This window comes from Phalaenopsis equestris, unplaced genomic scaffold (assembly GCF_001263595.1).
Source record: "Phalaenopsis equestris unplaced genomic scaffold, ASM126359v1 Scaffold000609, whole genome shotgun sequence".
Taxonomy (NCBI): domain Eukaryota; kingdom Viridiplantae; phylum Streptophyta; class Magnoliopsida; order Asparagales; family Orchidaceae; genus Phalaenopsis; species Phalaenopsis equestris.
This window is the reverse complement of record NW_018165049.1, coordinates 1,557,928-1,580,821: the sequence shown is the minus strand read 5'-3', so window position 1 is coordinate 1,580,821 and position 22,894 is coordinate 1,557,928. Positions and strand designations below refer to the sequence as shown.

The window sequence follows — 22,894 nt, the reverse complement described above, 5'->3', positions numbered from 1 at the left end:
ATTCTCTTTTATGACCTGATTTTCCACAAATATAATCCTTCGACTTAATTTGCTTGGATTTAGCCCAGTAAGTTGTGTGGTTCTTGCGTACAGTGAAACCAACGTAATGTGCATAAGCACAATAATGTTTGTAAGCCTTTTCCTCATTACAGACAACATTATTAAGAAAGCTACGAGCAATTAAATCATTGTAATCTGTTTGTTCACACAAAATCTCACTTTTTTTTATAGATCTGGTGGGTTTATGCGCAGGTTATTCTTAAGTTATTGTTGGGTTATTCTCGGGTTATTGAGTTTTTCTTCAATCAACCCGAAAATAAATAACCCTAAAAACAGAATAATGATGAAATAACCTAACGACAATCGAGGATTCACACAAAATCTCACTTTTTTTTATAGATTTGGTGGGTTTATGCGCATGTTATTCTTAGGTTATTGTTGGGTTATTCTCGGGTTATTGAGTTTTTCTTCAATCAACCCGAAAATAAATAACCCTAAATACAGAATAATGATGAAATAACCTAACGACAATCAAAGATTCACACAAAATCTCATTTTTTTTAGAGAACTGGTGGGTTTATGCGCAGGTTATTCCTAAGTTATTGTTGGGTTATTCTCGGGTTATTTAGTTTTTCTTCAGTCAACCTGAAAATAAATAACCCTAAACACAGAATAATGATGAAATAACCTAACGACAATCGAAGATTCACACAGAATCTCACTTTTTTTAGAGATCTGGTGGGTTTATGCGCAGGTTATTTCTAGATTATTGTTGGGTTACTCTCGGAAAAACGGAAAATGGTTGAAGTAAGCAAGAAATCTTACCTCCGTTTCAAAGACGTTGACATTCATTTCGTCATCCATGTGCTCAAACTCTTCATTAAGAGAGAAATCTAGCTCCATCATAAATACAACGACCAAACCCTAGCTGAGACAAAAAAACCCTTTTTGAAAACTTTTTTTCTACTGAATAATGCAGAATAAAAGTTTCTGAGGGAATAATACGCCAAAAATAGGCGGGAATACGCCAAAAAGGCAGGATAATACGTAACATTTAGCACGTCGGGTTGGGCCGGGCTTAACGCGAAATTTTTCCTTTATCATGACGTGTAAATATGGGTCCAGCAAGACCAGATGACGTTTTTTGCTTGGATAGCGGACGTAGCGTACCGTACGGGGACCTAAGGGAAAAATTCGGCCTATTACAGGGCATAGGCTTTATTGACTCCAGTTCTTGTGACGTGGATGATTGGCCTTAATGAGTGGAACTCACAACTCTAGCATATAGGCGGGGTGACCCACTTAAGATCATCATGTAACATGATGAGTATAAGTTTTGATAAGAAAATTTATAAGCTTTTAAAATCATTCCTTTTATTCTTAGGAGTCGCATGCTTCTTGAAATGGAGCACTATTTGAGTTTATCTTATTTTTAATCTTCAATATATAGTTTTATTTCAATTTTATGAACTTAATATGTTTATCTGAGCACAGACAGATGAGTTTGTTTATTTTAATACATAAAAATGTTTTTTGATATTAGATTTAGACATTGGTGTATTTAGTAGGGCCCATACACAAATTAGGTGGGTTTCCCTTATTATGTTAAGGAAATTAGGCACATATTTCACTCATCATGTTAAACACATTGCAAATGGGATTTTGGGAGTTTTGAAAGGTCACATTTTACAATTCAATTGAGATGTCCACTCCAAATTTTGCGACGAGACAATGAGGCGAGGTAAAGTGCACACAATCTTCTTTTCTGCTTTGTTTTTCAAGTTTTTAAAGAAAAAGGTGGAGAGAGACAGGATATAGAGGAAGTGAAAAAACTGGGAGAGTTTGAGAGAGAAGGTTGGAAAGATGTGGTTGAAGGGAGTTGTTGGCGATGACGATGATTGAAGAAGGGCATTGGAAAGAGGGTGGTGGCAGTAGATAATATTGTTAGTTTCTCCTACGCTTAATTGAGGATTGTTGCATTTTTTTATCATTTTCTCCAACGCCCACTCTATGACCATGATGGAGGTGTCCATCACTACCATGAATCGGTTAGATATGAAGCCTTTGATTTTTTTTTGTCACGAATCCCCTACCCTTCATCACTAGTATCCTTATTAGCTACAACAAGACTTAATAGATTCGGGTTATCTTGCCTGTTCCTTGCAGTCTTAATATGACCACCAACAACTTACCATCTTATCAAACCTGCCCAAACACCTTATTCACTCTTATTAGATTCAACCACTTAATCATCAACACCAAATCCCTAATATTTTGATGTCCATGGCTTAACCTAAAATCATATGACCATCTCCTTAAAATTCCTTCACATTTTTCCTCCATGAAATACCCTCTTACTCATGATCCTCCCAAATCACATTAAACATAGCATAAACCAACAAATTCTAAAGCAACTTTGGCTTTGTGGAATAGATCTATTTCTCTAAGAAATTAATGATAGAGAAGACCTTGTCATGTTGCATGCCAACCCAACTTAACATGACCTTCTAAGTGCGGAGATTGAGGCCAGAGGCTTTTCAAAGGAGCTTCCAATTAGGGTCAAGGTTGGTGACGGCCATGCTCTAGCTCTACTGGTTGATTTTCTTCGACATGATGCTGGTTGGGTGATTGGAGAAGTGGGAGTTAAGGGTTTTGAGAAAGGATCGAGCACATGAATTAGAAGATATAAATACTTGAGAGGGCCCATGGGTATAGGTTTATTTATTTATTTTTTGAGTTTACTTTTTTCCTTAATTTAGCAAGGATGAGATATACAGGATTTTAAGCAATGCTGGATTATGATTGATGGGATTCGTTCAACTGTTATAAAATATAGTGGGAGATTTGGATTATGTTTATTATTTTAAAAAGTAAAAATTAATTTGATAAAGAAAAATTGACAAAATTGATGTGTGAATTAACATGTAATTTTCTCATTGCTCTGTTTGCATCCTCATTTCAAACATGAGTAAATTCTTTGAATTTTTATTGTGCGATGACAAGCAATATTTTTGTCCATTGTATCTTGACGTTCTAGATATGTTGGCACAATCATTTTACGAAATAAGTGACAATTAGATACTTTTGTTGTATGTGACACATTTGGAAATGAATTTGCACAACTTTACATTAGTTGACACCTATTTTTATTGTGTTCGATTGAATTCAGTCGTGGAATGAGTATGGAGGATATTTTGAAGTCAATATGATTGTCAGTACTTGGTTATTGTTTGTTAGTATTGATAACGGGCATTAGCATTATTTGATGGTAGCAGTGGGTGTTAATGTTAGTCAACAATCAACAGCAGACAATGATGAAAAATGTTGGAATTTCTAAGGGATAGTTTAGTTGCAATTATCAGGAGTGCAATGTGCAAGAAATACATGGGTTTGATTGTTCTTTTGGTGTTTGATTTTAATTAAATCACGAATAAATCATTTATATCGGGGATTTGGAATATCCTAGAATGCATATTTTTTGTGAATTTAGATGGAAGGACTGACAAGATGCTAATTTGTTGATCATGAAAACTTATAGTCCATGTCCTAATCCTCCCCACCTAAAATATTCACTTGCCATCGCTACCCGCAATAACCCCCTGTTGTCTCTATCTTCACTTATTGCTCATCATCAACCGTGCCTTGACGTCACGCCATTACTTGTTGCCATGTCGACTATTACAACAATCATTGCCCACCTTTAGCACTTGTTGTCGTGGTCATTGTCTGTTAATGCGTTGAATACCACAACAATCACTGCCCACCTCTAACTTTCTCTAGCGTCACAATGTGCCCGTCTTTGCTTGTTGCCATTGCCCATGGAGGCTGCCGCCAATTGTCACCTATTGCCACTATCTTTGCTCGTTGCCACCTCCGCCTCTTGCAGTCATGACCTGCAACTTTTTGCAGTTATCTTTAATGTCACCTATTACAACCTGTTGCTGTTTCGTGTGTCCCTTGCCGCCTAATCGATGTTATCTTCTCCCTGTCGCTTCTCTCTTCTATTGCCCGCTGATGTTCGCTACATTTTAATGTATTTGAAATATATCATAATAGACATTAAAATATTTTAATTAATTTCATTTTCATCTAACTAAAAAATTTTTGCATAAAATGCGTGCATTTCAATTACTTTTCATTTTGAAAATGCATGCATTTTAAAAACATCCGACCAAATTGCTACTAAATATGATAATTAACCCTCCCTCAAATTTATACATTCATGCATTATTTATAGATTTATGTTGTAAGTATTCTAGTCATGCTTATCATAAATCATGACACTCCATCACATGGTTCAAAAACATTATTATTTTTGAAAATGTTAGTACCTTAATGAATTATGAATTGAGCCAGCTTTGATTCATTTGATTTGCTTTATGAAATTGCTTGTTTTGAATATAAACACAATGTTTGGGGGAAGTTTGATCCCTCAAATGCCTCAGTAAATCTCAATTATGCTCTAAAATGCTTGATTTAGATAAATTTGGATTTTGATCTAGGCATTCTTGTTATCATTATATTTGGCTCATTGAATTCTACTCCTTAGACTATATGATTGTTGAAACTAGAGTTTGGATGGTCTCTTAATCAATTGCTAAGTTTTTGGCCGAAGTACTTGGGTGCTTTAAAATCTGCGAAGTGGTATCAAATCCAAATCAAATGAATTTTTGGTTGACAAATCCATTGCCACAAGTTTTTGGGTGTTAAAATCTATGAGATTAAAGCACTCCGAGCTTTAAATAATACGTAACAAATTCATGACTTTTGAGAAATTTCAAGGTACAACTACTCCTTGGATTAACATGGACCTTTTCTTAGGGTTATGAACTAAGAAGTTTATTTTGAGTCTAATTCACCATTTAGTGAAGTTGCACATCATTTGAGATGAAAATTATAAAACAATAAGTTCAAAATTATCCATGATAGTTAAAAATGTCTCGAATTGCTCTGTTTGAGTTTCATATTGCAAATATTAAGTTTAGAGTGTGAAAAAATGTTTTGGAGTTCCTACAGATTTAAAAAGACATGTTAGGGCTCAGAAATAGGCCCAAATAGTCAAAGATGGACCCTATTGTTGATTGTTATGCTTGCTCCTTGTTGTGGCTTGTAGTTCCACCATTTGTTTTGCTGTTGTTTTTTTAATTAATTTGTAATTTAAATATCCTTTCTAAAGGAATGTAGATGAGGAGGTTTTGAATATTATGAAATTTCATTAGAATATTTAAAAAATTACATAAAAAATGATAGAAAATCCTTTCTTACTTTTCCTCTATTACTATCTGTATCTCTTGGGGTCTAGAAGATTCCGTAGAAGACTCAATTTTTCTGTAAAAAAAGGTAAAAAATATCCTATAAGTGGCAACATTGTGAGTAGCTTTTTAGGTTCTCATTCTCTTTATGACGAGGCTCTGATATTCCTTTCAAAAGAGGCCAACTAACATCTTTTTCATGAGCTTAAACGGATAATTGGTATTCAAGAGTCACAACCCTTGTTGTGAGGCTTTCACAAGACTGTACTGACATGAAATGTTTGAAGCTCCAACCTTATGTTTTGTATTTTTTTTAGAAAATTCAGAAGCAAAAGAGGCTGTAAATTCAGTAACTCTTTGGCCCCTTTCAATATTAACATTGATTCCTCACAGTGAAAGATGTTTTTCTTCTTGCACACAGAGAAAGAAATTTGATAAAAAAAGGAGCCTCAGGTTTTGCTGGATCCCCAATTGCCATGATTTGGAAACGCCGATATTGATCTTTATTCTCATTGTATTAAAGGTTATTCATTCATCATCAAGTTTATAATTTTCATTTTTTTTTGGCGTTATCCATTCGTCTTCATATAATATATCATTGATCAAAAGATCCATTTAATCAACACCCTTTGTTTTAGGTGTCTATCTTTCAATTTTTTTTGAATATAATATAAATTAACTTGTTTAATCGGCTTTTAGCCAATTATTTTCATATTTTTCTATGCAATTAATTGAAGATACTCTAATTATGCTCAAATGCGAAAGTTGAACAAGTAAGACAGAAAATTTTTGCTGCAAATATTTATGTTCAGACACAATTTTTAAATTATGCACATCAATATTTTAGAATAAGATGAAAATAAAATTATTTAAATATATTAAGATAGGAATCTCAGACATATGTCATAATTTTTTAGATTTAAAATTGTACGTGAATCAAATTTACCATGTGAGACGGGTGTTATAACTTTCTATAGTTCTTCTAAGTCCAAGCATTTCATTCTTCAAATAAAAGTCTTTGAGTTGATTATCAGCTTTAAGATAGCCAGCCTAAGGGACAACCGGGCAAATCTATACTTGCGTACACTTGAAAGTTCATATCATAATGAATTGGCTGTTTAAATAATATGCAATAACTTTTAAATTTTGATGTAGCTAATTATCCTATTTTTCATTAATAATTTTGCATTAATAATTTTTCATATTTTGTTATAAGACGTTTCTTGCTCTCCTGAATCCTTTGTTATTTTCTTTTTTGTTTTATATGTAGTTTCATAAATAAATTCTATAAATGAAGTTCTCTCACCATCAATCATTCTTAATATCTTTACTAAAAAGACCACAGTTTTTAGAGCATAATTAATACTACGCCAAAAAGAACCATATTTTATAATAATTTATTTCACTTGGTTTTTTTTGACTTTTTGCTTAAAAACTTTTATCCCCTTTTATTTTTTTTGACGTAGATATAGCCTCAAAATATTGTCGTAACTCTTCAAATTTTTGCAAGGTCAAATAAGAAGTGATAAATCTTGTAAATATTGGTCGAATAAGTTCTTTATATTCATTATTTTGATTATAAATAAAATTACTTTATATTTTTTTAAAGTAAAGCTGATTTATGTTGGGGCAACTGCTTCAAATTTTTAAGTATTAAATCAAGATAATGAGCAACATATAGATTCTATTAAATATACCTAACATCCCCTCTACAATTTTATACACTTACCTTTTCTGCGATAATTTGAACTAAGCTCTGTTTCATATCCTCGATAACTACATCAAATATTTGAAATAGCACTTGTGCATATTTTACAAAGGCTGATATATCATAAGTTTTTAGAAATATAGACCCATAATGGTTGTTAACAAAAAAAATTATAATACTTTTTTTGTCTAATATCTGACCAATTATCTGGTTTATTGTGACTCCTGTTCTCAACCCTTGTCTTCTTTATATCATCAATCATTGTTGCTATTGTTCTGACCTCATCTTCTAACATCCAAGTTCATCATCGATAATTTTCAACATAATGAAGCATATTAATACATGAAGGAACTTTAACCATATTAAGTAGGATTTAATTCTGATAAAAATATGCAACATTAAACGTATTTTTTTTTATGTTTTTTGTAGAGATTAGGGAGGATTTGCTTGAGGATTATTATTCTCATTTTTCATCCAAATATAGATCAATTGGCCCCCTAGCTTTTCTATCAACAAAGAAAACTAACTTTTACTATTGGATTCATCATTTTAGGAATTAAAAAACAAGATCTTTCAATCATTTCCTCAATATTCTTAAACTTACTATTTTTGAGGTGTATAATTATTAAGTAATATTCACATTATTTTTTAACATATGGTATTTTTTACACAGGGTTCAACATTTAGATATGTGCAATTTAGGTGATCCCTCAACCTCTTAACACTTTTAGTAATGTTTTTGTCATAAAATATACTTTTGTAGTAAACATAATTACTCTCTGTTTCTCAGAATTTCAACTTGGGTGCCATATTTCTAAGTTAGATTTTTTCTGCTAACTCCACTTCCTATTCTAATAAATAACAAAATAATAGTTTGAAGAGAAAATACTAAAAGGAGAAATAATTTAAATAATAAATTAATTCCTAATTATTAGTTTCAATCTAAAACCTAAAGTATAGCATCATAGATAATTCATGTTGGAGATCATTGGTATCAGATTATTGATGTGATATAATAAAAATAAAAGAAGCTGACTATTTTGTGGAACTCTTGTCTAAGAAGCCATGATAAAGTCTCTCACTATAGTTTTTGGCTTGAAGAGGATAGCAAAAGATCTACTATAACCCCTGACATATTTTAGAAGCAGTTTAAGTTTTTAAATAATTCATTATGTTTTATGAAATCCGACAATGATAAGATCTTGGAAAATTTTAAAGATATCAAAATTAAGTAGACTCTTTATCAAGCTACTTGGAATTGAGCTACAATAATCAATTTCAAGATAGCAACAAAGCTTTAATTAATTACCAAAATACGAAGTTTAAATTCATAAAGAAGAGTTGAGAATCTGTGTATATAGTTGTGCCACCATTTAATGGTTGATGATTTGAGATATGCAAAGGAAATACATGTTAAAATTTTGTTGTGAATTTGAATATATTGGTGAAAATTTGAAGAATAAAGATACAAGAGTTTCTTTTGAATGTCATGTATCTAATTGTCCCTAAAAATAAATGCAAGCATATCATAAGGGAACATTGCATTGAATTGCTTAAATGCTGGTTAATGAATAAAAGTTAAGCTAACATTTATTTAAATTTGTTAGATGGTTTTTTTCTTGGTAGCAGGCAAGGATCATTGATTTAATGAAATTCGACATTTCTTGTGTTTAATTTTTGATGATCTATAACCTACTTTTTTGTTTACCCAAGAAAGAGTAAAACCTCTTTAAACAAAATAAATGTGGGCTGGTGCAATAATAGCTTTCTTGCTTCAGGTGAGACTTTTTCTTTGATTGTACTAGTCAAAAAGGTCTTAAGTATTTGAAAGTTATTTACAAATATTAGTTATATTAAAATGGCTACAAATACAACCTTTATTGCTTTGGATTTATGCCAACTAGGGTCGGCATGAGTGCCCATGTCGTCTAAATATGGGTATCATACGGTCAAGATGACTACCGGTCTAGACGAAAGGCTGCTTTTGAGGATCAATACATTGCCTTCATCTACTGTTTTGACTAATGCTCTCGGACGAATGGTGGTATTTTAGCAAATTTTGGGCTTTCAAATTAGTATGCCCGCCCATTGAAAATTTTAAATAAATGGAGGCATTGTCTATCATTTGTCCTTCTAAGATCCATAGATGATGTAGCCGTTTTAGAAGCTTTTCAATGAGGACTTATTTAAGCACCCATTGGAGCTTATGAATAGCACACTCACATAGATTTTTTGCTTTACGGAGTGCTTCTATATAGAGATAAGGCTCCTTGGAAGTCTTGTGGAATTCCCCCAATATGCAGCATGCCTCAAAAAATTTGTAGCTTAGTTAAGATTCCCTTCAATTATAGCTACTTTCTAAATATCAATGTGGATATTCCTTTAGTAATACTTTTTAGAGGGCATCTCAAGCCAACCTTACTAATATGAGGAACAATTGCGTTGGTTTTTTTGAAACTATTTTTGGTGAAATGGTGTTTTCTTGATACTTCAATGAACAACAATTGGAGGGAGTTCTTAGGTTGCAATTGTGCTCAAAATATCAATGTGAATTTGATTTCAAATTTGTAGCCAGAGTTCCTCGTGGCCTTGACTTCTCACAAAGGATGCTAAACAATTGCGTATAGGAATATTTATGGTGATAGATGGAGAGTTTTTCATCTTAACTTTGCATAAATATTTCACATGCACAGATAAGTTTAAGTTTAATGCAATTCATATCAAATGAGTTTACTCGAAAAACTTAACAATGGGTTTTAGTCCAATTTATATTATTCTGAAGTTTGAATCAATGGTTACAAAGGATTCTATTCCTTGTAATTAGAGAAGGCTTTAATATAATTTAGTTAGTATACATGAATCATGTAAGATATCTATGATGATGGTGGTAGTAGTCTTAAGGTGCTTGGCTGCTCATCATACAAGAGTAGGCGGTTCACTTCATTGTTTCTTGATAATTGAGAGATCAATTGGCCAATCTGATAAGGGAAAAAAATCAATGACCAAGGAATGTTGAATGGTTGTGGGCACTGAGCGGTGGATGACAATGTAAAATGTCGTGCAATAGTCTACAATCTACTTGGTCGCTCTTTTGATAGAAGGGATTGAATTGGCAATATGGGTGTTGAATGTTGGTTGGTGAAGGTTGTTAGACAAATGGTTGATGTCATATTTTTCATGTCGGACAATAATGGATAATCAGCTTTGTTGCTCTCTTGATGGAAGGGGATACTATATGACTAAGAAGATGGGCATTAGACATCAGCGCCTGGGAGATGGTATCCATTGATTGTTATCTAGTGTCGAGTGATTGTTGATGGTGATTCTTAGGGACAATTAGATACATGACATTCAAAAGTTTCATTTTGTCTCTTGAAAGTTTCATTAGACATCAATGCCTCATGGAAGTTTCAATTTTGTTCTTGAAAGTTTCATTTTGTCTCATTTAGACTTCCAGGTATTCTTAGTATCATTGATTTGTCTCATTGACATTAGTGTCCTGACTAGAAGTTTGCTGAAGTGATATTTGGATGAGCTTGGATTCAATTCTTGAAGATTTTGGCTTAACTATTTACGTGCTTTGAGATTTGGAACTTATGTCAATGTTTTGTGATTTGTTCAATGAATGTGATGCATCAGATGTGATTTTCTAAGAAATTTGATTCCACGTTTGGTTTTGAGGTTTCTTCCCAGTTTATCAGCCTTTCCTTAACCATTCTTCATCTAACAGATTCAAAATTCCTTCTTCTTTTATGGTTTTATTTTTTTATCTTATTTAAATGTTTTCCAGATTACTTCATGCTTCAAATAATAACATTTTGCAGAAAAAAATCTAGCAATGATTTTACTTGATCCGATTATTGTGCATTTGCTTCATATTTCTTATCTACACAGAAAAAAATTGCTTTTAAACAATCTCGAAGCATAATGTCTCCACACAAGATAAATGCACTGTTTTGGGGACCTAAGAGGACTGCAGAGCAATGGGAGCTGAACCCGTCACTAGGGACATTCACTCTTACAGGGTCACCCCAAGAGGTGTTTTGTTCGTCTTTTTTTCATCAGTCTATTTTCATTTTAACTTTATTAGCCCATGCAAAATTGATTTGTTTTGGCCTGTGTATTTAGGCTGTATCTGCGACTGAAAGGAGGTCCCTGCTACTTCATGTTTCTGTTGTTTCATCGATATCAGATATTTCTTCGAAGGAGTGGGATGCATGTGCAATAGATGCAGCTGGACCTGAAAAGCTTAATCCTTTTCTTGCTCATGCTTTCTTATCGAGTTTAGAAGAATCAAAATGTGCGGTGAAGGCTAGTCATTTCTACACAAACATTCTCACTTTATATTCTTCTTCTAATAAGTTGGTCTTGCTGGTTAATCTTATTCTAATTTGGTGTACCATCTTTATTTGGTCATTTGTCTTGTCAGTTTTTCGTGTGTTTTTTCTATAATTTCTATAAAAAATAACATGACTCTGTATAGCTGGAAATTATGGATTGATGGATTTGTTTGGAAAATAAAAATCAATTTTCTGTTAACTTGACATTTTGTGTTATGATTCGATGATCCATTTATATTATTTAAAGATACGCATTATGCACACATCATTTGCTTTGAATAAATAATTTCAACAAATGAATAGATATCACAGTCTGCAGTTGCCATGTATCTTCATCTTAATGGAATGGCCTAAAAGCTTGCCATTTTGTCTGAGATTAAATATTTGTCTCTCTAATGCACTAAATCTTAGCTATAATGCAGAATTAAGGTTTGCATTACTTATTTTGAACAAACTTCAGACCTCCTCCTTTCTTTGTTTATTGGCTAACAAAAAATTGATTCAAATGCTCTGCATTTTCAAATTACTTTTAGTGCCATGTGAAAAAACGTTGGCTTGCAGTACACTCCACAGATATATGGGATTGTACTTTCTACCTATATTTGGAGATTATTTATTTATCTTGTACTTTCTCTCTGAGCTGGCTTATTTTGCAGCTTGTTTACACAAGCCTCATACCAAGCACTACGAGAACTTATGCATGCTGTCATTTTGGGTTTGTTTAACTTTCATATTTTGAACTCTATTCTGAAAGTGACTGAAGCTCTCGCTGGTTGGATTTAGTTGCTAATTTTTTCGGAAGAAATTGAAAAAGTTTTCCCATCATGAAAGGAGCCTTCAAATTTTCAACAAAACAACAAGTTTACTGTTTTCTAGGACCAAGTAAACAATTTAGATATTTAAGAGAGTTGCATAAGCAGTTTTGTCCATTGCTACCCAACTAAAGAAACCTTAAGCATTCTTCATTTCAAATGTTTCCATGAATGTCCGTTAGTAAGATAGCAATGCTTCTCACACTCCCTCAAGGTCAAATTCCTCTCATTACCCTCTCATGTGGCATGTTATGGACGAGCAGAGTACAATGTAAGAGACTGTGATGCAGTTAACATCGCTTCTTTTTATGGAACATGGCACAGAAGTGGTGTTGGAGGTGTGTTCGTTTGATGGTTTAATATTCACTTAAGAAAGCAATGCTTTTACATCATGCCATGGTTCCTTGCGTTGGAAGCATCCAAAAAGGACATAGCCATGTTAATGGGTTTTGAAGTATTTTTTTTTTTCACGACGTAATTTACGTGAGCTTTTCAGCCGCTGAGTTGAATTGACATCGTCCAACCACTTATATCGAGTTATATGACATTAGAAGCATAAAGTTACAGGAGTGGACTTGTGTCTTTGTTACCTTATGTTCTGAACTATCTTTTAACTTCTCATGTTGTTATGTTTAGTTTATATTACTGTATATGAAAAGTAATTGGTTTAGTGCTTCCTTAACAGCTTTTTCAGTTGCCCATATGAACTAATTTCAGGAAACGGGATGGCTGCCTCAGCATGTTGTTGCTCAGGATGAAGTTAATAATATCCTAGGTGTTGTTCCTGTTTATCTTAAAAGGTTTACCACATCTAATACTTTCAGTTAAAAAAAATTCAAACATTTGCTTGACATATTGCAGAATAACATCCCTTTCAATTTTACTTATTTAGTAGCTGAAGTATCTAATTGCTGGTGCAGCCATTCATATGGAGAATTTGTTTTTGACCATTCATGGGCTGATGCGTACTACAGATATGGTGTTCGATATTATCCCAAGTTACAAAGTTGCATTCCCTTTACTCCTGTGACCGGTCAAAGAATAATGGTTCGCAATGCCTGGTACAAAGATCAGGTTTTTGGAATTTTGGTTCAGGCGTTAAAGGACCTGACTGAGAAGGTACATACTACATTATTTATGGTCTATATTTGCATTTCATACTTTAGTTTCTTGTGTTGGTCATTATTTGCATTTCATTTTTTACTTTATTGTGTTAGTTTATCACAAGAATTAGCAATACTTAATAGGTAAAATTGCGGATTGAACCTTCAAGTTTACCATTAGGATCGCACAACTCACAATTGGTTTAAAACCAGTTAATTATTGAATCCCTCATATTGATGACACATCACAACTTGGTTTCTTTTGTAATACCCAATTTTGGCCAAAACAAGTAAAATTTTGGCAATTTTAAAATATAGCCTAATTTTTCTCATTCCCCAAAATTCGACCAAATCAATTTTATAAAATGCTACATGTTAAATCTTTCAGATTGATATATAACACTATGTATGAATATGAAAGATATAAATTCTGAAATATTAGTTTAATAAAACTTTAATCAATCTTAATTAATCCTTAATCCCCAACACTGTAGCCTGTCAAATTTCCCTGCACTTATCTGTACATGCCGCTGTTGGATGTGTTTTGGAGGGCTTGGATTAACTGTGGGGGTAAATAAATGTATTGGATGCTTCGTATTCGCCCATTCCCTCTCTGATACTTCATTTATGTGGGTTTGGAGAGTTCAATGATCCCGATAGTTAGCCTAGCGGGATCGAGCGCAAGCAGGCTTTCGGTTGAGAGTTGAAACCCATAGTTTGGAGTTCTGGAAAGAATTTGGAAGGCATAGTCCTTACTTTCATGACATGTAGAACATTCCTTTCGTTCCGTATGATCTCATTTGGCATTTGACCACAATTTGAAGCCTTTTCTGTGTTTCCTATTACTGTAGCTAGCCGAGAATCGAGAATTGCATCTCAGTAGGGATATTAGCTAATATTGAGAGCTGAGAAGGGAAAGGGAGGAAGGAGAATGGAGTAAGAAAGGAATAAGAAGGTTTCAGGTAGATAATGTAATGCAAGGAAGGCCTCTTTAGGTAAGTTATAGCAAGTGAAATCGCATTTGAGATTAAGGGTGTGTTTGGGGCTGCGGTGCGGTACCACACCGCAATTTTTCATGTTTGGAAAAAATAGTGTTTTGCATCCTCAAAATGCTGCAATGAAAAGTTACGTTTTCTCACCAAACTTGATTATGTGCGGTGGCGGCTAGAAAATTACTGTATGATCTTTTAAATTTTTTTTTAACAGTTATCATAGTTTTTTAAATAAAAACTTTTACTTTAGCAGCTACACAACTGTTTTTTCAAACAGCTGTAGCTGCCTCAAACAAACCTTAAATCAATTCATGAGCTAGAAATTCATGATTTTCAAGGAGTATTATGATTACGGGCGGTTTATACTAGGTGACGAGCTTGAGGAAACTCATCACAGGGCTGCTTTATCGATTTAAGTGAAATAATCTTGTTTTAAATTATGAATAATAAATTTCTATAGGATTTCTATGTAATTCCTTTTGACATTCAATCACATTTAGAATTTCTTCATATTATGAATGCCTGCATATGTTAGCACGATTGCAAGATTGAATTGATAGTGTTAATTTTAGGATGGGCATATTATGAAATTATCATTTGCAGATATTCATATAATATTGTTTATGTATATGATACATGATTTGCTTAAGATGATTATGCTTACAAGAAATTTCACAAGCATTGCGATAGGTAGACTATTATGTAAATGCTTGTAAGTACAAATGATAGAAAACAATGAAATTTCCGACTTCTGGTATTTAGACGGAGATGAATCCTTGAACTATTGGGATCAGATGGAGACGAAAAATTAGAGTGTTAGTATCATGAGGGCTATTGATAACTACTATGTTGGGAGGGACCCAATCTTTATCAAAAATTAATTTAGTATTTGGGCTGGGTGATGATCTGCCATGAAATGACATGAAAGTAGTCAATATTTATACAATTACAAATGACATTTCTATGATTACAATGATTGATTATGAAATTCTTCTGCCCAAGTGCTGATTTTATTGAAATAGAAAAGATACATAAAGGTTGTATGAGAGGACCCAATAGAGGCACCCTGCCCATACGATACCAAGTATAGTAATGCTCCAACAAAACGATACAGATATACTCAAAAAATTTATAATATTCAGAAAATAAGTAGCTAAGGACGGGCCACTTTAGTTCTGCTTACGGGTCAGTTTAGTTCTGCTTCTTCCTATCTGTATGTTTTTGAAATGATATGAATGAATGAAACACGTGTTTTATCAATTGTCATGATTTTCTGCATTTCATATATTCTTTAGATGTTTTAATTGATTAAAACATTTTGTGATATGTTTTACTGTCATGCATATGAGCTACAAATGATCATGCACGCATTTTTTTTTCGCCTATAAAATTTTTCTTTAGCCTTGATTATTTTGCAGAGCTTGTAGCATATTCTTATATGTTGAATTTTAAGAAGGGGTAAGGAGCACCAGTGCTAGTAGCCAGTTTTGATGTCATACAACTTTTGCATTCTATAGTTTTGAAGGTTGTACATATTTTTGGATACATATTTTTATATATGTTGGATTTAGCAACTTTAGTAATATTTTAATGATATGATTTTCCGTGCTTCTGAGTATATGAGATTGTATATAAATTATGAATTGAAATGGATTATGAATATTTGCGATTATTGAGTTTGACTGATTATTACCCAATGGGTTCTGATTATGCAAGTCAAGACGAGTTTCGATGATAGTTTGATCCGATTGAGTTGTCCTCCTGTGCCACATCATGATTAACTCTAAAGGGAAGGTTAGCTGGGGTGTGTCACCTTTTGTCAAGGAGTCCCCACAAATAAAAGAGTGCAACACGAAGCAATGACAAAGCATTACTAAATGAAACCAAGAATTAAAAACGGAATACATCAAGTCCAAAAGAAGTGAAGAACCCCAATAGCCACATTAAAATCGTCTAATTTGGAACCTATGGATGCATTAATTTTTGGTTTTTGTTCCTTTTAGAGCATATATTTGTTGTAAACTTCTTTTCCATGAGCTCGTCTATATTAAAAATGCTAACATCAGATGCAACAAAAATAGAGTTTAGAACAATTATATCTCTAATAAGAAGATGATCATTAGAAATAAATACATCAGGAGAGACAAGATTACTAAACATGGGAGTAGGTGTAGAGACGAGTCGTCACCATAAGAACTGAGACTATAGATAGCATATACGCCTGCAACAAAAGGATAACACCCTTTAGTGGAGATTTGAGTGCCAAGCATGACAATTACGAACACACTGAGGTAGAACACAATAGCTCATAGGGTACCACAACTTGAACACAAAAATAAGCCCATAGGTGAAATGCTTATTTTGTTCAATTCTTTCTTCTTGAATGATGAATTTTGGGTTATGTATCAATTTTAATTTATTTTATAGCCTTTTCAAAGAACATTGCTATGGAATTGCTTGTTATTTGGGTGTTGCAATGCAGTTCCCTGATTGATATCGAGATGACATGGGATTCTTCTGCCTTGCTATAGTACTACATTTGAAACTTCCTGCAGGGACTTTTTTGCGGTATCTGCTACAGTCCCACAAATTCCTTTGGGCGAGTGTGGCTTGGATCGGTCCAAGTGGGCCGGCCGACACCTCTTTAATGTGGATTTACCTCCTATTTGGAGTTATGTCTACTCATATCTACCCTAAGTCTCTAAATATGTTTTTTTTGTGTTTTAAGTGCAATTCTGGATTTTGTTTCAGTTAGAACAGTCGTCAGCATCCAGTTTTTCCCCTTGTAGGGGTGTGTCCAAAGGTGGGTGGTGCTCCGGTTGTAGCTTGTCCGAAGTGATGATCTCCTTCCAAGGGATTGAGTGGTGCTTCTACTGTAGCTTGCTTGTTCCTTTGTGGGCATTTATCTGCAACTTTTCATTCCTCTATATTCCTGCCCTTGCTGCCGTCACCATCTTTCCTCACAGCTTGAACTAATAAACAACAACGCTGCTGTCCTCTTGCAACTCCTACCGTCGGCCACCAACTCCTCCGCTTGATGCCATCTCTTCCAACCAAGTCTTACCTTACCTCCATTCATTCTGACTGCCCGTCTTCATTGTTGAACCATCCCCCTCACTGCCATAGCCTCGGTAAAGCTCTCCCTTTCCGGTCTTGTAGTCACATGCAATCCCTGTCACCGCTGGCGTCATTACCACTCGATGTTGCCGCCCCGAACAACTGCTCCTGGCTATTTACTACTGTTACAACTTCCAACCAGCCTCTGCATGCTGTCTTTCAGCCGACCAACTTCTACTTTTCCCACATTGCAATCTCCCACAACTTCCCCTTTCTCCTCCTACGACCATTCACATCCTCATCGCCTTCCTCTTGCATCCACTCACCAAATAGACAACCACATTTGGATACATTAAGTTGTACTTAGTTTTTTGTTGTATTTTCTTGTCTAGTGTGTGTGGTTTGTCTAGTGTGTGTGGTTGTAACCATATATTGCCCTTTTCCGTAATAATATTTTCATTTCTATTTTTATTTGGGTGAATATTGATATCATTTAATATCAGAGTTAACATAACCCTAGTCCGTTCCTAGTGTTTCTAGCATCCATCCATATCGTACCTTATCTCCACCCCAAAATTTTTCTTTCCCACTCTACACAGCCTTGTCTAGTTACCTAAACCCCAAACCCTAATCATTCTACTGAAGAGATAATTGCTGAAGACTTAATTAGGGGTAAATGTCATGATTCCTTTTATGAGAAATTTGCGAAGAGATGTCCAGGAACCTTCTATGGTGGATGTGTGGCAGGAAATTCTCCAACTACAATAGAGGCTTGTTGCTTTTGAAAGGAGGCAATCTGGAAGGGTTACCTGTAGCTACCATGATAACTTGTTAGATTGAAGGAATAGAGCGAATCTCGTCCACCATGCGGACTTCAGGGATGAAGAACCTCTACCTCAAATACTTGACCTAAAATATCTGAGAAGCCATGATTTTGGATTAGATGGAGATTTGCCATGTTTTGATGTCCAATGGGATCCATACAAGTTCATTAAGTGATCTCAGACCGTGGAACTTTTCTTGGAGTACTAAGGCGTCCCATTGAACAAAATGGTGAAACTAACTGTCTACAATTTAAAGAAGAGTATTTTTTGATGAGAAAATTTGAATCACCTACGCTAGCGTGAGGGAAATGACAAGTTCACTATTTAGTCTAAAGATGAAACGAGGGATGCCAAGATGTGCAAATTCTAGTTTAAGAAATGGAGAGACAACATCTCCAGATGGTTGATATACCTTATAGGCAGAATTCAACTTAGGATTTGGCAAAAAGATTATGCCCAGGGGAACTTCCAGCCCTCATTGGAGGAGAAATTGATTTAGAGTCAAGAATAGGTGGAACCGATTTGCATTTTGAAATTCATCCCGACAGAAAGTGTGTTAAGTGCCACAAATTTGAGTTTATTGAATCAGATTTACAACCAAGAGAATGATATTTTTCACTGATCATGGAGCAGTTGAAGAAATAAACAATAATCCAAGAAAAGAGGAAAATTTCAGAGAAGACTCAAATTCCAACTGACATGGAAGGGACACTAGCCATTCCAAGTGACCCATGGGAGCGATTCCAACTGAATTAACATTTAGCTCTCTAGGAAGTAGTGAGTCCAAGAAAACGAGCATTCATACAAAATATGAGGTTGTGGTGCCTTGAACTGTCTTTTTGCAGACGTTGAGAGGAGCAACTACAAGACTGACATTAGATGTCCAAAAGGGATATGAAGAGCTGATATTTCCTAAAATGGCAGGCATTTTACTTGGCATTCATAAATTTATTGAGATATATTACAGAACATACTGAAACTTTTAAGCACTATAACCTCTTTCCTTGGATGGCTTAAGTTAACATTACGCTACATGCTTCCTTGAGTTATTTCACGTATTAACCCCCTTCACCCCCCCCCTCCTTGTATATATTTGTTAGCCTATATATATTTGTTAGCCTATATATATATATTTGTTACAAAATGACACCTTTCTTTAATTTAGTATTAAAATATGCTTATGCATTTGGTTCATGTAAGTACGCACAAGCAAAATGAGTTATCATTCGCATTTGTTACTCTTCACGATTGATGGAATGCCTCAATTGTTGACGATATGTTAGCGAACTGAGAAATTGTAATTATTATTTGACAGTTTCAGTTGTCATCATTGCATGTCACCTTCCCATCCAAAAGTGAATGGACTCAGATGAAAACTTTTGGATTTCTACAGAGAATAGGAATGCAATATCACTGGAAAAACCGTAATTATAAAAAGTAAGTTGCACCAGTTCTTACAAGGTCTACTCTCCATTGTTTAATAATTGCCAATTGATTTGCTATTTATGATGAGTGCATTGTTCCTGATGCTCATTCTATTTTCAGTAATGAATGTGGTGTTATAATTTGTCTTTATAATGTTACGGTAAATAACTTACCTGTTTTGCCAGATGGATTTTAATCGCCCATGTATGCTTTATTGATGACCTATTTTAGTTTAGAATCTCATTTCTTTCGCCATCTTGTCCTACACGTAGATTGCGAACCATTTTCTCTTCCGTAGAGAATAGGAAGTTTTTCAAATACTGAATTCATGAAAAAAATTTAAATCAAATCATTGCATTTTCCCTTCATTTTAATATCAGGGTGACAGCACTTGTTGCTAGCTAGTGGAGCCATGGCATTTTATAGTTTGCCTGAAAAACTGTTATGTCGTAATTGTTCTTGGGCGTGTATCTGTCACGTTTTTAGCTTCATAAATGAGAAGGATATCAACTGCCCGCTCATACTTGTATATAGCTTTACTGTTTATATTATAAGCCTTACATCAGTTCTAGCTATTCTCTTAAGAAGGTGTCTCGGAAAGTTCCATTTTTCTCAATTAGTCTATTACTTTGCCCATGCTTGTGCAACATTTTTTTTTTTTGGTTCAGGAGATATATTTTTTCCATTTCCATCTATCTTGCATTAAATAGCAAATTTTACTTTATCATTAAGGTGTTTTTTGTGATAATAAGTTGGAATTAAATTCAACTGTGTAGTATTTTGCATAATTTGGAGGTGGACAAAAAAACATATGGCAATTTCTGTTTCATAACTCTGATTTTTCTGCTGGAAATATTCCTTTTATCATTTATGCAATCATATTTTACAGCAAATGCAGACTTTGTTGTGCTGTAAATGTTGTGTTATCACCATTCTCATGTTATAGCTGTGTTCAGCTTTCGTACTATTACTTTCTACATGGTAAATGTATCTAAGCTTACTCGTTCATATAGAAATTTGATGAGCAATATAATGTCCTTGATTGGATGTTTAACACTCTTGCCTTTCTTGGTAGTTTTGATGAATTTTTGATGGATATGAAGCAAACTAAACGAAAAACTATCCGTCAAGAAAGGAAAAAGGTTGGTGCATTTTTTTTGCCCATCTTGCATGTAAGGTTTTATGATGACTTATAATTAAGGTCTAAATAGGCATTCAGCCCCCTTGCTAATGTGCCCGAGTTTCTTTTTTTTTGAAATCCCTATCTATGATAAACTTTCTTGATGTATGTAAGCTTATCATTATAATGTATGATTTTTCATCTCACATTTTTTTTGCCTTTATCTTTATAATGGTACACAAGATACTCAAAATAAAACACAATATTGTATGCTATTTCAGAAGATGTTGTTTTGATAATTGAGACCTCTTATGTAAAGGAAAATTAGAATAGTGGATACAATTTTAATATATTAGAATTGATAAAATTATCAGTCAGTATATATAAAATTTTAAGATTTCTAGTTGTGTAAGTTCAAGCTTTTTGTATTTGTAATACGAAGAAATTTGAATGTAGATGTCTACGTACTTCTAGAATTTAATATGGGTAATATTTAGAGTAATGTTTAATGTTTAGGAGAAATGCGAAAATCAAAGAGTCTTGATCGTAAATTCTATGAAGCTGCAAGCAAACATATTGCGGCTTGTATGTTCAAAGTCATTGATAGTCAACTGTTGGAAAAATAAAATAATTTAGGATTGATATGCCCTAAAAATATTACCAATAGTATAATAAAATAAATATATTAAAAGGAAGGTGCAACATCACCCATAGAAGATACACTTTGTGAAAACTAGAAATAAATGAATTGGGCATGTACACTATTGCTCTCAATGTTTAGTTCTAATTAGTTTACTATGATATAAAATAAGGGCATAACAGAAGTAATATGTCTTTAAGTTGCATAAAAAACTTTTCACGAAATAGAGTTAACAACATATGCTGCATTCAACAAGAATCATTATTTAGGAACGCTTAATAAAAAAAGATTCACATGGTTGCGATAAAGCTAATAATGATTATGGTGATGATGATCAATGATGCAAGATAATTTAGGGTATAAGTTTCCTATTGCAATTAGCGAAGCTTAGACAAAGTAGTTTAGGATTCACATGTGAAAGCCCACTAATAAGTAATTTAATTTTTTTTTAATTTTTTTGTGTAAACTCAAAATATGAGAATTCGGAATAAAATGATAATTCAGTATCAATTAAATCTAACAAAATCATTGAAAAATTGAAAAAAAATGGTCTGTTGATTGAAAATTCACACTTTCAATTAAAAGTTGAGCTGTAATTGATTTGCCTAAAATTAGAATTGCTTGTAAAATCAAGTATGAGATATTTAGAAGAAAAGAATCAAGAAAATTGTCCCCCAAATAATAGAAAATTGCGCTTCACACTAGTGCAAAGAAATAAAACTCCATAATACTTGATTAAATCCAGCATCCAATAGGTACACACAATGGGGAAGAGGAAATATAAATTTTATCAAGGCAAAGATTCTCTCATTGCATGCCTCAAATTTTAAAATTTATACTCATCCAAAATCCCTAGTTGGATGCCTCATCATGGTCAATTTAGACTCAAAACTAATATTAAGTCACAATTCATGCCAAAGATAAACCTTACAAGTCTAAACATAAAACAGTTGGAATTTTTCTAGATAAGAAATGCCAATATAAAATGGCAAAAGAATAAAATACAGCAATATCAAAGATGGTAGCAGCCTGCTACAAAAAGTCTCTGCCAGAGATAGTTGCAGTCATGATAAAAGTTTCAGGCCAGTCACACTATTCGAGTGGCAAGCTGTCATTGCACTAGAATACGGACAAAACCAAGATTGATAATGATTTAGGAATTACTCATCTATTTTATATAATTAATTTGGAAAAAAACTTATAAAGCAAACCACTTAAACTAAACCAAGTGAGAAAGCAAACCATTTTAACTAAACCAAATGAGAAGTTACACGGACTTATATTATTAAATTACACATCCAGTTCTCAAGGGAATTCATCATCGTAGGCATATTTAAGCAATAAATTTGATATTTACACTACAAAATAAAAACAAATGAAGTAAATGGATTTAAAATAAACTTGCTTAGATCATTATTTACCTGGCGCTTTTGAAAAGTATAAACATGCATATCTCTATCAATCAATAACTTGCATTAGGAGTATGATAAGATATAGTACCATAAGATTTGAATTGATGGCATTCAAGAGAAAAAAATAAAAAAACCTAATATTATTATTAAAGATACATATGATGGAGAAGAGATTAGCATTAGGGTTAATAATGGAGTGGACAAAGAGC

General features: G+C 33.5%; 1 protein-coding gene across 5 annotated transcripts in view; it reads left to right on the top strand.

Moving 5' to 3' along the window:
• Positions 1-22,894, top strand: part of LOC110029867 — an 87,712-nt gene that overhangs the window by 8,032 nt on the left and 56,786 nt on the right. For 2 of the 5 annotated variants that reach the window (XM_020732337.1, XM_020732336.1), the window contains exons 2-8: positions 5,674-5,775; positions 10,855-10,998; positions 11,089-11,271; positions 12,830-12,912; positions 13,033-13,231; positions 19,404-19,525; positions 20,589-20,655. In XM_020732337.1, the coding sequence (XP_020587996.1) occupies positions 5,674-5,775; positions 10,855-10,998; positions 11,089-11,271; positions 12,830-12,912; positions 13,033-13,231; positions 19,404-19,525; positions 20,589-20,655 (900 nt within the window). The remainder of the gene's footprint in view (positions 1-5,673; positions 5,776-10,854; positions 10,999-11,088; positions 11,272-12,829; positions 12,913-13,032; positions 13,232-19,403; positions 19,526-20,588; positions 20,656-22,894) is intronic. The other 3 variants (XM_020732339.1, XM_020732338.1, XM_020732340.1) reach the window with 3 other exon arrangements.